The following is a 17,770-nucleotide window of genomic DNA, read 5'->3' as shown; positions in this document are numbered from 1 at the left end:
CTATGGCATTACAATAAAAACCCCATCTCTGAAAGTGGTATTCTCTGACATGCTAGACCTGAGCCTGTATTCAGTTCTTTCTGTTGCTTTGACTGGTAACAAAAAATTGCAGTGTTTTTTCACTAATTGTCCTTGCAAAGCCTAAGCTAATTAAAGGGGAGAAAGACAACTTGCTCTGCATTATCAAAAGAATTTCTTAAGATTCTACCTGCTTACTTTAGTCTCCCAAAAGCTAGTCATCAAGTCTCTGGCTACTGCCCTAGGTTCTCACCCAGGATTCGTTCCACCCTAAGATCTAAGACTCATGGTGACAAAGGTGACTGGGGTGAATACCTGGATGTGCTGTTTTCTCTCTACAGTCTATAGCAGAAACCTACCTAACTAGCTTAAACGCCACATTTTTATATGGTTCATGGTAGAGAGAAATTGATCCAAATCCATACTGCCGTACTTATGCAATAGGGATGTTCAGATGTAAAGAAGACTTAATATAGTCTTAAAAATGCCTGATCATGACTTTGATCTTAAAAATGAGAATTCAGTTTTACTGACCCTGTTTTTCTCCCTAAATCTCTTCACTTGAGAATGCTATTTTATAAGAAATGACTGAGGAAGGAAACCTTTCATATCCTCTATAACTGCCTGGTTTGCTTGCCAGAAATATATTTGAGATAAAACAGAGCAAAAGGCAATGCACAAGTGGCTGAAGGAACATGAAATGTCAAAATCTCCTTGACACAAAGCTTTTACACTGTAATGGAAAAATATTTAATGTTTAAACTTCTATCAGTTTAAGTTCTCAGCTAACTTATGCTGAGAAACAACATTAGAAAACAGGCAGTCTAAACTTTGCCATAGAGGTGTTATAAAACTTCAATGCTAAATTATGTGTTTAAATACTATTCTTCATTGATACAAAGTAAGGAGCATGAGTTATTAATGCATGACCATCTTTTCCATTTCTTAAATCATCTCCTTGATGACAAACTCTTTTAATTTAGGTATCTGTTTATTGTAATATATGTTTTGCACAGCTCAACTACTAAACATAGAAAATGAAGTGCAATAAAAAAGGACACAAATTGAACAAATAGCGGTATATATTCTTTCTTCAACTTCTGAAAAAATGTCTATGGTTTGTGATTAACATCTTCTGGCATTTTATGCATTGTGAATTTATGTCAATTTAACATTTCAGTGACTAAGCTACTTTATAAGTCAATTAAAAAATAAATAAAAAAATAAGTGACTCAGATTCTTGCAGATGTATATGTGACGAATTCAAAAGTGTTCACATTTAAAAAGGAAAGAAAACTGTGTACACACTTTAAGTGAGATGAAAACTGCATATTTGATATAATCACCTTCCAATCCATCACTGTATTCTCTATCAATATACATAACTAGGACTTAGATTTTTTTATAGCTTTTTTTTTTCTTGTAACTATAAGACTACCTTCTCCACTTGGATTTATTACTAATACTGAAAACAAATTTATGGTATTCTAGGCCCACGTAGCTATTTACGCTCCAGAAGTCACATTCTGCTGTTAAAATGCAAATGCTTATTTTTGACATGTTTTCAGACAGCAGCTGAAAGCAAATCTTTCTAAATGTGAATCAATATCGCACTTTGAAATAACATACATGACCCTGCTCTGAGTACAAGGCTGGGCTGGATGACCTCCTGAAGTTCCGTCTAACCTGAATTATTCTATGAGTCTAACAATTCATTAGAGTTGTGAACTCCTGATACATATTTCAACCAAACTTTCTCAGATTTAGCAATAAAACTTTGAACCAAGCACTGTCTACTTCAGACACTCAAATACATATACGCTGCTCATGAGATGGTAAGACATACACCATGCAGCAATTTACATATTCCCCCCCCCCCCCCCTTTTTTTTTAATTTCTCAACAGTGGCTGGGCAGTAATACAGGGTGAGATCCACTTTATCATATTAGTTAAATCACTTTCTGATAGCTTCTCTTTGTCTGTCAACTGTAAGGGAGTCTAACACAGGTGTATTACATGGGATACTAAACTTTTAGATACCTAGCAAGACTAAGCAGGTTCCAACACAAGCTGAGCAACAATATAATTGATATGCTATTTTAAAACTAACTGTATTATCAGCAGATGAGTAGTGAATTGAGAATAATTCAGTACTGACACCTTAAAGCCTGGAACAAGTATTAAAGAATGACCCTCCTTTGCATGCCCTGTTTCAGGACTTGATTCAAAACTTTGTGAAATCAACTGAACTTTTACCACTAACTTATTTGAATAATGCTTTTGCAATGATATCCACAAAAGTGATGTCTCAAGTACTGCAGCACTTTAATTTATCCCCTCACTAGAATCTAGAGACCTGAACAGATACATGGCTTCTCCACATACTGTAAAGGAAGAGATATGTAAGGATACTGCTCCTGCATAGGTCAGTAAGTCAATAAAAAACATTACATAGTATTGTTGTCCTTTTTTTTCAAGGGTGAGTGACCAAAATACTTCTGGTTTCTTAAAATATCTTTTATTTAATCCCCAAAATATAGCCCAAGTGGGCACAGAAATTGCATGAGTGGGGCTGTTGAAATAATAGTACAATATTTCTCTCAATCACCATTGGCCCAGAATCACATTAGAAATCACTGTCAGGATAAGGACAAGCTGACAGAAAGACCTGAAGCACAAAACTGCACTGAAAGCATACAACAGGCAATATCAACTGTCAAATGTTTCCAAGGCCCACAGCACTACTTCCCTCAGCCACTGCACTGCTGGTAGAGAGACAACGTTGATGGACCTTCCTTCCCATGGGGCACACCTTTGGGAAGCAACATTGAATGGGTGCTATTTTGTACAGATGATGGTCCTGAAATGCAAGTGGAAAATGAGTATGACCTGAACATGACTGGGCAGTATGCCCAAGGAGGGAAAAACAGCTGCTCAGTTATCTAATATCAGTACGAAACAGGCTGAGCTTACTGTGTCTTCATCTCAGTGGTGAGGAGGAAGACGGATTTGCCCACTGTCTGAACCTTCAACTAGAGAGCTCATGGCACAATGTAGAACCAATGGAGAAGGAAAAAAACGAGGGTCATTTTAAGGACATATGTCCTACATGAAACTCAGGAAGAAGAAATCACTATTAAAAAAAAAAAAAAAAAAAAAAGAGAGAGAGAGAGAGAGAGAAAATGCTATATGGGAATGGCTGAGAAAAACTTTAAGAGAAGGCTGGTACTAAACTTTATCAATGTGACAACACACCCGATAGATCTGTGACAAAACCAAAATAGATTGGCAAATTCGACAAAGTCTAGAAAGAAATTTGTGGTCATTTTGTTTGTTTTGTAGTTTGGTACAGGTGAGTCTGAATTTTAGCAAGCTTTCTGATATATTTGCCAGATGCCTCAATACAGATTTATGGGTTGCTTGGCAGCAGCAGAAAGAAATATCACATTCTGTGGCATATATCAGTAAAAATTTGTCAGCTGGGAATGGAACCACAGCACCACTGAAAAGAAATGCGATTATACCTACAGAATCTTTACTGTGTATACAGATGGACAATTAACCTTTAAAAAAGGTTATCCTAAGGCGAAAATTCCAGTCTGTGAGGTAGAGTTTGTCACTGCAAGAGTATGATGCACAAACTGAAACTTCAAACAGGCACTATAAACAGGATGCTGATTCTACTTAGAAAGAGCTCATGTGATGAACGCTAACTAGCCTCTCTTGAGCCCTCCTTTCCATAGCAACAGTGAAGGTATCTCAGAACAAGTGGAATTTCAATATTCACAGAACCAGACTGCCTACAGTGAGTTGAAATCCGTGACAACTGCAGATGTTCAGCATTTATGAAAATCAGATCTATGATGTGACCAATTCACTATAAAATAATCACGAACAAGAAAAACAGTGACCATTATTACCGTTTCTTTGAAGTTCAGTGATAAAAGCCAAAGAAATAAACATACAAAGATCATAGCTCAAACGGTTCAGGAATTATAGTCATACCTTCCCTATCATATTGGCATGTTTGCACTTCTTCTAAACTGCAACAAATTTGTTTTGAAACTATAAAGTACAATTCCCCAGAATCACCCCACGAATGAATAATTTAACTCTGATCAGCACTGCACAGTCATAACCATCTGTCAAGATAAATAAAACTATTACGTGATTATTATCAACAGACTTTTTCTGTCTTTTTAAAATTCTTCTTTGTTTACATCACATGTTCTCTGAATATTTCATAAAACATTAACATTTGGAAACTATGCAATCTTATTATCCATAATTTGATGAGTATTTTGTATGGCATGTGATATTAAAAGACAGCTCTATTTTCACATGCTTAGCTTTACATTCCTAAATTAAATTTGCATATCCAGAAAGGAAATAAAAAAAATCAATTATAAAATGAAAATCACAGTACAGAAAAGCTAACCAAAGCTTAATTCATAGCATTACAAAGCATGTTTACACTCAGTAAATTTGACTGTAAAATATTTTGTGCAATGTCAGTAAGTAAATAAGAGATTATAGAAAAAAAATGTGAATGTGGTTTGTGAACCCTATAGAGAAAGTCCCATAAAAAAAGGACTAAGATGTTGAATAGAGACTATGACATGCTGAAGACTGAAAGTGGAGGTGGGATCATGAGACAAAATAAAAAGATCATCAGTTATTCACCCAGATTACATAGACTGATACACTGGTTTCAGCAGTGATTTCTACTTTAAAATTCCTAGAAAACAACAGAAAAAAAAAAAAAAAAAAAAAAAAAGACACCACACATGAGGCATCTTGCTTCCTGAAGGCTGAAAACGATCCATGAAACAACTCTAATTTCATGCCAGTTTTATCAACTGTTTTATCAACATGAGCAAAAGCTGACCAAGTAGGCTGGTCTGGCATGTGAAGAAAGCATCAGTCTTGAATTCAATTCCTGGGTAATTCCAGCAGGTTTACACTATTCACCAGTCTCTACCTCTACTTGCTTTACAGCATTTTGTCAGTGAAGTTGTCACTAGTTTGTAAAATATGTGAGGAGAGTGATTGCCTTGTTTTAACAAGTTGCAGAGCACTGCTATAATGAAGCACTAACCCTGAGATAGCACTGAATATAAATAATAAAGCATTATGATCAAAGTTTCTATTTGTGGAATTCTGTAATTAAAGGCAGAGGATAAGTATGCTGTAATGATAACAAATTAAGTAGCTAGCAAAAGTGAAGAAAAATACACCCTTAATGTACAGTGGAAGTAGAAATAATTTTGTCATAAACTGTTAAAGTAATTCAAACCCAAGAAAGTGATTATTTTTCAAAGACAGAACATGAAAATAGAAATTTGATGATTCATAGCATTTTGATGAATTTCAGCTAAAACCAAGCCAAAACAACAACATGAAACAAAATAATATTAATAGTAATTAAACAAACAACAACAACAAAAAAACAACACACACACACAAAAAAAAAAAAAAACACAAAAAATCAGGAAACCCAAGAAGACTGCTTACCATACTATCAGAATTCAGAGACAGCAATGATTTACGTAAATTACTGTTTTCTTTCTTAACTGCACATATTTGAAAATTAACTATCTCCCTGTTCTCTTGCTGGAGATACTACTATGCTCAGTAAATTCCTGGAACCATCTTTGAAGTCCATGATTTGACACTTCATAATATTACTTGCAATAGAGAATCTGAGGATCAGGGTGGCTGCTCTGCTCATATTCTTGATCTGGAAATTGCAAGTGCTACTGTCAGCCCATGAATGAAGTGCTAAAGCAGAATAAAGCCATTATTCTTCTTCTGGAGATTACAGTATGACAAATCATAAAATGTTATATGATGTTTAATTAATTTAACAATTTCTTGCAATATAGCATTAAGCTGTCACATAAAATGTGAATATAACACATTAGAGAAAGAATTAAAGAAATTACATTAGAAACGTGAGAATAATTGCTTTCATTGTGCTTATCCAGCTGTAAGGTAAAAAAAAATAATACAGAAAATAGAGACAGTTTGAAGAGAACATACCTATTAACTCCTTATTTCTGACATCTAAGGCCATGTTTCGTAAAGCTGTAGCTACTGCACACACCACCCGGTCATTGTCTATTCGAAGCAGTTCTACCAGGATCGGCAGTCCTTTTTCTTTGCGGACAGCAGCGCGGATATATACTGACCACTGTAAAGACACATGGGAGAGCATGAAGAAGAAAGTGAGAAATGCATCCAAGACAGCAAGGCATCTGAGGTTACAGAGTAAGGCCTAACAGAAGCATGTGGATGTAAACTCAAAAGAGAGGAAATAATTGTGTTTATGATGCCGGGTGAATACTTGATTTGGAAATACACACTAATTTTTTATGGTGGCAGAGAAATTAATTCATGAATTGACCTGAATCCTAGCACACCCGGTTACATTTTACAGTCCAAGTCTCAAGAAAAATTGCTTTGCATCAGCATTTGCTATGCAACATCTAATGTAGTTTGTTCACAGCTAAAACAACATTTATATTACAAAATATATACTACTAAATAAGTTCAAGAGGTCTGAGAATTTCATTGCTGTGATCATAAGAATTAATCAGTAAAAAAATCTGGAAAGTGATTTTATAATTTCTCTTGTGATTGCCATCTTGTTCAAGAAAGAAAAACGAGACAACTGTACGTTTGATTTTTGGCACCTTCCACCTAACTGGAAGACTACCGTACATCAAGGAGTAATTCACATACCAGTTGACCTGAGCAGGTGCAGGCCAGTGCAGTGCCATGCTGCACACACCACTTGGCTACAGGATAAACTCAGCGGCTAGTCGTAACAGATGAACTTGAATGCACCTTCCACTTAGCACCTGATGACACCACTATGGCTTTATCTTAAAGTGAAGCAACATGTTCTTATGTGAATATCCTCCCCCCCCCCCAATTGAATACTCTGCTGTTGTGTTTTTAAAATCTTTGGTTATTGCCAAATTTGACACCTGCAGGATGTGCAGGTTGACTTAGCACAGCCCAATTTGAAACAAGCCATCTACTAAGCATACACTCCTTCCAGTATTTTGAACTCTGCTCTCGAATTTCCAAATTCACATTCCTTGTACTGATACCTGGAAGAAATTTACTGAAGCAGAGCTTTTTCCTCCTTTCAGCATCCTATGGCATGGATGCTTATTGTGTCTTCATACTGGGAAGGTGAAGGCAAAGTTCTGGAACCCCTTGGACTTTGAAATGTTTCAAATATTTCAGAAACTTGGATGCCTTAGCATTTTCAGATCACGGTGACCTTTCTCTTTTGACAAAACCTTAAAGAACAGTTACCTTGCACGTTAATGAACAGTTAGATCACAGCAGTGTTCTTCCAGAAACAGAAAGAGTAAAAAACAATTCCATGACATAAAGCATTAGAAAAAGGAAAGCACATTCAATGCCAGCAGATCATGCTTCACCTCTGAATATGGCCTCTACTTATCACAGTTCAGGTGCTCATATTAAAAGCTAGTATCTGTTTATACTATAGACAGGTGCCCCTGAGCAGCAAAACAAAATGAATTTATGATAACAGCAGAAATAGGGACAGGCAAAGGCTGCAATGTTGCGCTATTTGGAGTACAAATTCATTTCAGGTAATGTGACTTGGGGGAAATTGGGAAAAAGGATAAGAAAACAGCATGTAAAGAATATTATTTTATTATTTCTCCTCTGTAGTAAAGATGCATACCAAGAACTATCTGGCTGGACTTTGCTGTAGACAACAGGGATAATAGTTACAATAAGCTTTCAAGTCAGGTAAATGGGATGTAGGATTCTCAGCATCATTGAGCACAATAATGTAATATGTCTAAAATGTAAATGTGCCATCATTTTCTGCAGCAAAGCAAAGAATAGCTCTAAGGTGAGAGAATATAAACAAATGGTAGCAGGATTCTGGACTGATCTTGTTCTATGCTTCTCTAGCAACTTCTTTAAAACCAGTGTATGGGATCAAGAGATATAAAACAAAACAAAATCTTAAGGATCAGTGATTTTAATTTAAAGTATCTGCTGAAAGAACAGTATCTTTCCTAGAACTTGATTTTAATAGGATATTAAATACAAAAGACACTATGAAAACCCCAAAGTAATCTTGAGTTCCTTTTTTCTAATAACCATGCATATACCTGACAGTTAAATATGCTGTTACCTGCAGCTGGGTGTACCCAAAGCAATAACTCGTTGCACTTAAAAACTCCCTTCCCTGTGTTTTCTGTGCTTCTCCCAGGGAAGGTTGCCAGTGTGTCTGCTGTGATTATACAGGAACTGCCAGTGTGAGAGTTCCAGCTTGCAGTGAAGTTGTCTTGAGAATGTAGTGAGCCTGTCTGGTTGAGGAGCGAGTTCAAGCTAGCAGGCAGCATACTGAGAGATGCTGTTGTTCATTGTAAACAAATGTGCAGATTTAGAGCTTTCAGTATGGATTACATGAGCAATCAGTGGGAGTGGTTTGTTGTTGTTGTTGTTGTTGTTGTTGTTTTTTTAAATTATTTATGTCTGCTCCATACTAGAGAGAATCTAAAATGATTTTATTGAGCTTTCACTGTATTATTAAAACCCCCATATTAAAACCTCCGTGAACACTTTTCCTTTGAACTTCTAGCTACCAAGGGAAAACACAAGCACTTGTTTTATGAAAGACAGGCTTACAACAGACTTCTTGGTTGTTGCATTTTCATCATCTATTCCAAAACAAAAGTCTAAAAGAAACAGGTGGGGATAGGAAATAAATTAAGAAGAATATATATTTTTTAACTTTGGAGGGAGCAAAACATGTTGTAGGAAAAACACTGAAATAATTCAGTATGAAAAAAAAAAAAAGAAAACATATATCCCTTCACTGAATAAATGACATGCAAGTCTTCAGTATATGTAATGTACCAATTAATCTGATCGTAATAGTCAATAATACGGCTTCCAAGTTTTCATATGGGGAAAGTTCCAGCTATAATGTTTTACAGATGCACATATGCATACGCATAAATAAAACAATGGTTGAAAGACAGAAAAGAATGCGTGAAATCTCTCCTCTCCCCTGCACATTCCTCTTCACCCCCAGCTCTCTTTTCTGAAAGTGGAAAAGAGTGGCGAGAATGCCATCTGCTTTGGAAAAGTTCACAGGCTCCTCATGGCAAATTGCTATCATTTTGGCTCTGTTTCAAGTCAAGCACCTTAGGCAGAAAGACAGAAATGTCTATTAATTGTTTCAACAGTCTCCAGATAACTTTCCATTTCGCAAGTGGTAGGAACTGTCTGTGTCTCTTTCCTTAAACTGCCAATTAGGACAAGTCTCTGCAAGCAATTATGCTGTGCTCTGTGTATTTCAGGAATACTCAAATTGAGATGCCTCAAAACTGCTATTTTATTCTCTCAGAGAATGGAAAAATTGATTCACTCTTGCGTATAGTGATAATTCTTTTGTTTGCCTAAAGCCATCATGAACATTCCTACATTTCCACATTGCAGGTCAACTGCTAATATGAGCTCAGTGGAGTATAAAAGAAAGAGATGAAAAATCATAAAAAATAAAAGAGACAAAGGGCTTGTTGCCTATTGGTAAGTGAGGCACTCTGCCAATACACTTAATCATCCTGTTACTCCACAAATCAGCGGCAGTGTCAATGATCAAATAACTGTTCAGTTTGTAAAGAGAAAGGACTCCTATGGGAACGGCGCACACTTCAGATGGCACAAGGAAACAAACAATATCATTATTACTGCATCAGACTGCAGCTAAATTATCAGAGACAAGCACAGGAGCCACAATCTGTGCATGAACAGTCTTCACCGATAATTGAATTCGGACAGCATAACTACTATACATCACTTTGAAGGTATCTAGTGCATCTCTATGTCTACTTTCATTAGTACTTCCTCTTTTATTTTTGTCATGGTAATTAAGAAGAAAAATACAGTAATCTGGAAAATTATTTCTTAGTTTGCCACAGTTACTATTATAAAGGACCCTTTCCAAATCTGAATGCCTGTAGGGATTAAGATTACATAAGGTTAAAATTCAGCAAAAGAGTAATTCATCTGGATCAAACTTATTTCTCTTTTAAAGTAAAATTTAAAAGCATTTAACAAGTTACCTCCTTCTAGTGTTTTATATGGTTTTCTATATTCTCCTCTGAATCACCAACACAGGAGAACAAACTAAAAATGAAGAAATGCCCAACACAAAATGAAAACAAAAGAGAAACCAAACCAAACCAGTTGAAACAAAACAAAACAAAACAAACAAACAAACAAACAAACAAAAAGAATAAAAACCCCATGGAATGCCAACAATTGAATAGACTTCATATTTTAGATGGATTCACTTTCCTGCCACTGACGTCAGTGTTATCTGAGTACCTTCAGAATATTTCAACATCATATACTCCCGTTTTGACTAGAATTTGCATTGTATTGGTGCAGGTCAACACTGTGATGCAGAGACTCTGTAGAGATACTAAATATTAAGGGGAACTGATGAGGAAAAGAAAAAGAAAAAACAAAAAACAACAACAACAACAACAAAAAAATAAAAAAAAAATAAAAGCCAAATCAGGGCAGTAAGCATGATGGAGCAAACCAAATTACCAACAGAACCAGGAAGATTAGAGACAGAATTCACTATGACGTACTAACTGGTTACTTTCCTCTTGCTCCAGGACCTTAGTCAGGCTCAGAGAGAAATGTATAAGAGAGTGGGTAAAAATGCATGAATAAAAAAAAAAAGAAAACTTAAATGCTGTTAACAGAAGACATCTTCAGCGTTTGAGAAAGATAAAGTTCAGAAGGAGCTGTCTTTGCACCTTGTCTTTCTTGATTCTGCAGTACAAGTGGGTAATTTGTATTCAAAATGATCTGAAAGCAATTACAATGATTTTTCCAAGCATTGCACCTACTATCATTATAAAAGAAAGGCTTCAGGTCAAAAGCGATGCATACATGGGAAGAAAACTAACTGCGTATACTTATATACTGCACTCACATTACTATGCTGTGCTCCCATTCATTTATGCCCATGCTCATCTCCCCATGATGTCTGTAATACTGCTGCAGGTCTTGTTTCTTGAATATCTTCTTGGCCCTTGAATATTATTCTCTTTCCTACAGGGCTAATAGGCCTCTCTGTACTAATTGTTGCAGCCTCATCTATGCGGGAGGTTCCATCCAGGTAAAAATTCCTGCTAGATTAATGCATTGATTCATTAAAAAGCTTGTCGTTGTGGATTTGCTGATCTGTTTTAAGTGGTCTTCTCCATCCTATCACATAAGAATTCATAATACTATTTTTTTGCAGAAAGGTAAATGAAGTCTTTTCACTGGAATCCAAAAAATATCCTCCTGGCACAGCCTGATGAAACTCTAAAGGATTAACATGTAAATAATTAGTCATCAGAAAAGCCTGGCAAGGAACGCACAATATGGCCTTGCCTGATAGGAGGAAGACTGATAACCTTGATGTCTGCTATTTTAGACAATAATTATTCATTATCTGCCCTTGTTTGGATGGCAAGGCGCTCCAAACTCCTTTCTTTCTACTCTTTGAAGTCACTGCACTGACCTTCTGACTGAATCAGTCCCTTTTATGTTTTCAGCTTCTTTATCTAATAATTTACTTAATAGAGCTCTTACGCCCTGGAGACTCAGATTTCTCTAGGATGGAATTAAGAAAATAAATGTAGTTGTTTGCCTAAGGAACAAAGACTGGTATCTCATCTAGCTATCTCAAGAGATCAGGCGGTTGACCCAGAAACCCCATTCACATGGGTTTTGTACCTGTTGGGGATCAAAGGCAGGGACATTCTGTTGTCTAACTAAAGAGCACTACAGGAGGTAAAAAGAACCAGAGGAATGCTCTGTCCTCATACTCTTGCAAGACTTAAACAGAGCACCACTTGTTCCTGGTGTTACAGAGCTCAAGACTAATGGCTGCTCAGGAAAATGAAGCCAGCCATCCTGCCATTAAAGCAGACGCAGGAAGTGCTTATGCATTACCTTTACAAATTACAGTATTATATTAAAACAAAACAGGGTCAGATAAATGAAGAAGTGAGGTTTTAGGGGTTTGGCAAAACTAAGGACATTATACTTGTGGTGACAACACTGTATTTTTAATTGTAAGTAAAAGACAAAATAACATTGCAGGTGATGAGTTCACAGCAACAGAAATTTCTCTGGCAGATAAACTGACAGCAGCCTAAATTTAGCTGTCAGATATATATATATATAGAAAAACATAGAAATATACAGATATCTCAATATCTCCTTTCTTTCTGAGAGCAAAATTTTGTTCATAAAGGACATAACCTTGGATTCCTGACATTGTAAACTACAGGACATTTTGAACACAACTTTTTACATGCTCAGTAGATAGAATGCATTAATAACGTATTGACCAAGGTGAAAACTAACAAGAACTTGCCTCTTCTTTTATTCCCACCATCCAAGGAAATGTACTGATGCCAGACTATACATAAAAATAACTATGGAGATTTCCTTTTAGAGGACAAGTCTTGTAATGTTATACCTCATAATTTTTTGATATCCAAAGTATTAAAATAAATAATGATATGAGGTTGCAGAAAGAACGTCAAGTCTAAGGTGTTACAGTGTCAGAAATTTCTTAATAAGTAGACGAGTGTCTTTGGAATATAGCAGGGTTGAGTCAGTAAACCTCCTATTTCTATTTGTGGACACACAAACTTGACAACACCCTAATTAAGGGGTAAAGAAAGCTAAAAGAGCTGCCAAAGAAAGTGGATACCGAATGGGAGGTAGAGTCTCCACTACTTCAAGAGGCATGTCTCAAACCTTATTTGCTCAGGGAAAACTAGCCAAGTTTGATGAGGAATGTATTTGCTTAGATTTTTATTATTTCATTGTTGTAAGTAGCCTTAGAATACAAGTTCAAATAAAATATAATTGGAAGAGTAATAAATACAATTAGAGAAAGTCTATTTTTGGAAAAAAAAATATGTAACAGTGGAAATAAAAGAAAACTAAAATCAATGACTCTCCTTTTGACGTGCTGCTCCTTCTACCTATAAGAAATTTAGGATACAGTGATATTCCTGTGGTTATGATTAGAGGGGGGAGAACATTTTGGAAAGCAATGAGTCCCCAGAAATCCACCATTATCATCATCCAGCATATGCATGTTGTCTTCTATGAAAGCAATGGATTTCTTCTGATTCCTACACCGGTGTCCTCCCTGTGTAATTATGACCCGGTGCAGTAAAGTGAGATGAACGAACTTCCGTATTCACCTGAAATAGCCTCTACTCTAAAATCCTGTTTTCTGTATCAACTGTAAATCTATGTTTCAGAACCAGAATGTGTGTGAAAATCATGACATAGAGGCATCATCTTTCCCAAGTTAAGTTTTTGCATTGAAAATATCCTTTCCCACACCTCAGGTCAGAATCATGTTTTATTGGTAAACTTACATTAAGCTTGGTTAATGTATTTGTCACCATTATGCTCCTTTTTTGATTCATTATAGATTGTTTGGGTTCTAATAATAACTGTAGGGACCAAATATTGTATTAATCATTAAAAAAAAAATCAAATTTACTCTACAAATGGGTAATACATGGCAGGACTTCAGGTAATATTATGGCAAGACGTTGGCCCAAAGTGTTTTATCTTGACACAGAATAATATTATGCAAATACATTTATTTAGTACTATTTTTTGGTAGTGCTTGGCTTTAGGAGGAATTCCTGCAAATGAAACAGTGCTAAAAATGTACTAGAGATTAAGATTTATGTGCGTATGTTGATTTTACGTGTATGGATCAATGAAAAACTGTATTCCCCGAAATAAAAACATTGTCAGCCCTTTTCATCTGTTAATCCTTAGAGCTTTGTACTGCTGCTTCTGTATTTGAAACTTTCAGAAGTAGCCTAGGGGATTTAGACACACATCATCTGTTAATTCTGGTGGAAGACATTTATCTAAATCTCTTAGACTTTTTTTTTTTTTTTTTTTTAATTATTTGAGGCTTCCTTTTATCTGCTCACTTTCCCTTCATAATGACATTGATTAAGCACTGCCTGTGTTAAAAGTGTTACCTCTCTGTTACTGAAGGGGATTTAGTCAGCTTTATACCACAGGAACCAGAAGGGTGGCACTGCTAGAGAAGAACCATACAAGTATATGAACTGCACTGGATGTTTTTTTTCCAGACCTGACTGTATCTTTGAAAGTGTGTGAACATGCCTGGTGCACTGGCTACCTCATATATTCTAGAATTCTTCTGGCATTAAGATAATGTTATTTGGGGAAAAAAAAATACCACCACAATTGCTATTTATTATTAATTGCAACTTTATCTATTTTAATACAGTTTGCTCTTTTCCTCTTTTGCTTTATCATAAAGTACTTCTTGATAAACTTCAAGAAAAAAATCATTTCCCATTCATTTCCCATTTTCCCATTCTTTATACAAATATAATTTCTTGCAGGAGCTCAACAAAAAGAAAAAAGAAAAGAAGAAAGAAAATCTCCCTTAGGAATAACCTCTTAAGATTTTTTTATCTTTTATTCCAGTCATTTTATATCCAGAACATTGCAGCAGTGGAAAAGAGAGGTCAAAAGGTGGAAACTTCAATGCTTATGTAATCCCCAAAGAGGATTATTCCCCTCACAAAAATGGCTGGTAAGACATGTGAAATTAAGGATATTCATTTTGTGTCTGCACATCACTTGTAATGAAGTTTGGTGAATCTTTAGAAAAATAGAGCAACAAGAGAACATCCAAGCTTTTTCCATGGTATCAGCATGGATAGTATTAAAGTTCAAACCAGTTTTTCTACCACATCACTTGTCCAAGAGCTCTGCAGAGCTCTTCTTCCTCTCCAGTTCACTGTACACATCTGTGAACTAAAGGATGACAGATACAGATTTATTAGAAATGGGAGAGGGCACTGCTTAGATTTTAGCACTCCCATTAGTGCTGGCAAATTCAAATGCATTGTTTTCTCATTTGGACTACACCCATTCCCAGATGAATAAAACACATTTATCACTTTTCTGTGCCAGGATTACACAATGATCTGATGTGGTCTACGATATGAGAGTAATAAAATTATAATGATTTTCAGGCACAGTGTATACATAGCACTTTGTAGGGCAAAACCACCGGACAAAGACTTTTCACTCACTTCATCATGTCATTGACTGCAACAGTCAAAGGAATTTTAAAAGTTTGGTGGAATGAAGTACTCACAAAAATCACAATCAGCCTCTAAAGATCTGCTGAATGTGCCAACTCAACTTCCAATAAAATTGTATGGAAAAAAAAAAAAAAGACATTACTTGGCCTCAGGTCTAATATTTCAAAATTAACACTTGCTGAAATTGGTATTTATACACACCACGTATGAATGACCACATGCTTAAAACCAAACAGGACACCTTCTAAGACCTAACTTTGATAACTGCATTTCCCTATACATGTGTGTTCATTGTAAATATGAAAACTTCCCATGAGGAGTAAACCAAAAATCAATGCAACAACAGGATTTATACAACAGAATTAGATAGTTCGTACTTTCATCCAATCAAATCAGTTTGACATCAGAAAAGGGCTGAAGAAATTGTCCTAAAAAGCAAATCAAGCTCATCTGTTATCTCCGATTTTACTGATTTATTATTATATATTTTCTAAATCTTGTAAATGAATTCTTATTTTTTTCCTCAATACGCTAGTAATAATTGGAGAGGGAAAAATGGATCATTAGATTGATTACAATTGAAAAGTAGGATTCGCTAGAACATAGTGACTTGACTAAGCATTTCCTTGCTAATTGTACACGTTTAGTCATTCTGTTGACATATGTTAATAATTTCTTATTTTTTAAAAAAAAGGAGATGGTGAGATTATTTGTGTTGGCATCACTTAATTTATATCTTGCTATGTTCCTGCCTAGTTTCTCATAAGAAACAAAATGTCAACCAGTTTCTGCAGTGACAAAACAATATGGTTTCATTTGATTGTCACTGGTGATATTTTTGACTCATTTTTCATGGTTCTGCCACCACAGATTCATAAAGATGCTGCATCTCCACATTTGGATATTGGTTTTCAGCAGCAATTTTTCATACTTGACCAATGTGATTTTCACTGCTGTGTGCTGACTTTTCCTATGATATGATTATCTGTATCAATTCAGAGGACTTTAAATACTATCTCAGCTTTGACTGCAGACAGTTCTGTGAAAACACAGAGTTACTCTACTATCAGGAGCACTCAGATAAACTTATACCAACAATTTGCTGTCATCTGTAGAGAGTTCTGAATTACAAAGAAATATTTATCAGGTCAATATTCCTACCTTCCAACTCCCAGCAGCCAAGTTCTGCAGTGCCCCTGCTGCCCCCTCCAGCGTGTCTGGATTTGAGCACTCAGAAAGAAGTGTGAGGTAGGGTTTGACTATTGAAGGGTGCCACAGCATCTGGATTCCTTTGGGTGGTTCTGCGCAGTCTGGGAGAGGTCCTACTCCATCCCACTGTTTGAAAATAAAAATCAGATTGTCAGCAAGGAACAGTGACATACCTGAGAGCTGTCTCAGTTGAAGCTGTAACACCTTGCATGTGTGTGCGTGTAGGCATCTGCACACAGGTAACCACTCTTTTAGCATTTCATGAGATGATTCTTGATGGGGAAACCAAATTTCCTACACTTTTTCCTATGCTCTTTACAGAAGACCTGTAACATTGGCAAAAATTGAAGTGTTTTAGCTAGCTGATATAACAAAAACACTTTTCACTACATCTATTTATTTGGTTGGGAACAGAAAACAACTGAACATAAACATGTATTAAGAGGTAAACCTTTAACTTGCATAGGAAGAGATCGGATCAGTTTTCTGCAATCTCTCTTTTCATGAAAGGGAAAAACTAATAACAAGAAACATCTCTAGAAAACTAAATCACTGAAGGGCAGGAGCACTCTATCCCTTGACAGGCCCAAGCACGGCTGAGGTGTAAATCTTCCTCAACTGTATAACTTCTGAATGCCTGCGTGTGTTCTGCGTGCGTTTTGGCCATACCACCAAGCAACTTTCGGGCTTTAGATTCTCATTTGTTTGGTAGGACCAACTCTTACATAATGGACACCTTCTCTCACTAAATACAGTGTTTTGTTGTGAAAATTACTCTAGCCTGATATCCAAAATAGACAATATTAAAACCTGGACAACAAGCTGGGTATTGCATAAAAGTTGCTCCTACTGGAAAAGAGAAACTTTATTCTAGGAGAACACTGATTTACCTTCCTACTGGAACGCACAAAACTTGTGCTTAAGCATGAAACTTCTTAAAAGAAGGAAATTCAAGGACCATTTTTATTTTTCTAAACAAAAGCAATTGGTGGAATACATTTTAATGATATTTTAAGTATGTGATTTTTATCTACATATTCAGTAAATGTGTATTTTACTTTGCTTTGTACTGATAAATGGATTTAAAAAATTCACAGCCTTAAATACCCTTAAATACCTGCTAAAACCAAGCCTCGACTTTTTAATACAGTCTTTTTTATAACACCTCTGACATGTACAGATTTCATGTTGTGGTACAAAATAAAGCTTTTAATGCCTACTGTGATTATGTAGATTAAAAATATGCATCAGAACATTAAATATCTACTAGACATAAAAAGTTAGTACTGGGCAAATTAATTCCTTGTGTAGATTTGCAACTGTTAATTTTCCTA

At 35.8% G+C, this 17,770-nt stretch overlaps 1 protein-coding gene across 9 annotated transcripts in view; it reads right to left on the bottom strand.

Annotated features, from left to right (window-relative positions):
- The window catches only part of CTNND2 (catenin delta 2), a 647,710-nt gene that overhangs the window by 65,946 nt on the left and 563,994 nt on the right, over positions 1-17,770 (bottom strand). For 8 of the 9 annotated variants that reach the window (XR_004748506.1, XM_035318750.1, XM_035318755.1 and 5 more), the window contains 2 exons: positions 16,389-16,562; positions 6,061-6,211 (listed from right to left, as the gene is read on the bottom strand). Coding sequence is in view for 8 of the 9 variants with exons in the window: in XM_035318750.1 (XP_035174641.1) it covers positions 6,061-6,211; positions 16,389-16,562 (325 nt within the window). In the remaining variant the exon portion in view is untranslated. Of the gene's footprint in view, positions 1-5,581; positions 5,800-6,060; positions 6,212-16,388; positions 16,563-17,770 lie in introns of those variants that run through there. The other variant, XM_035318757.1, reaches the window with a different exon arrangement.

This window comes from Oxyura jamaicensis, chromosome 2 (assembly GCF_011077185.1).
Source record: "Oxyura jamaicensis isolate SHBP4307 breed ruddy duck chromosome 2, BPBGC_Ojam_1.0, whole genome shotgun sequence".
Lineage (NCBI taxonomy): Eukaryota > Metazoa > Chordata > Aves > Anseriformes > Anatidae > Oxyura > Oxyura jamaicensis.
This window is presented reverse-complemented; position numbering and strand designations above follow the sequence as displayed.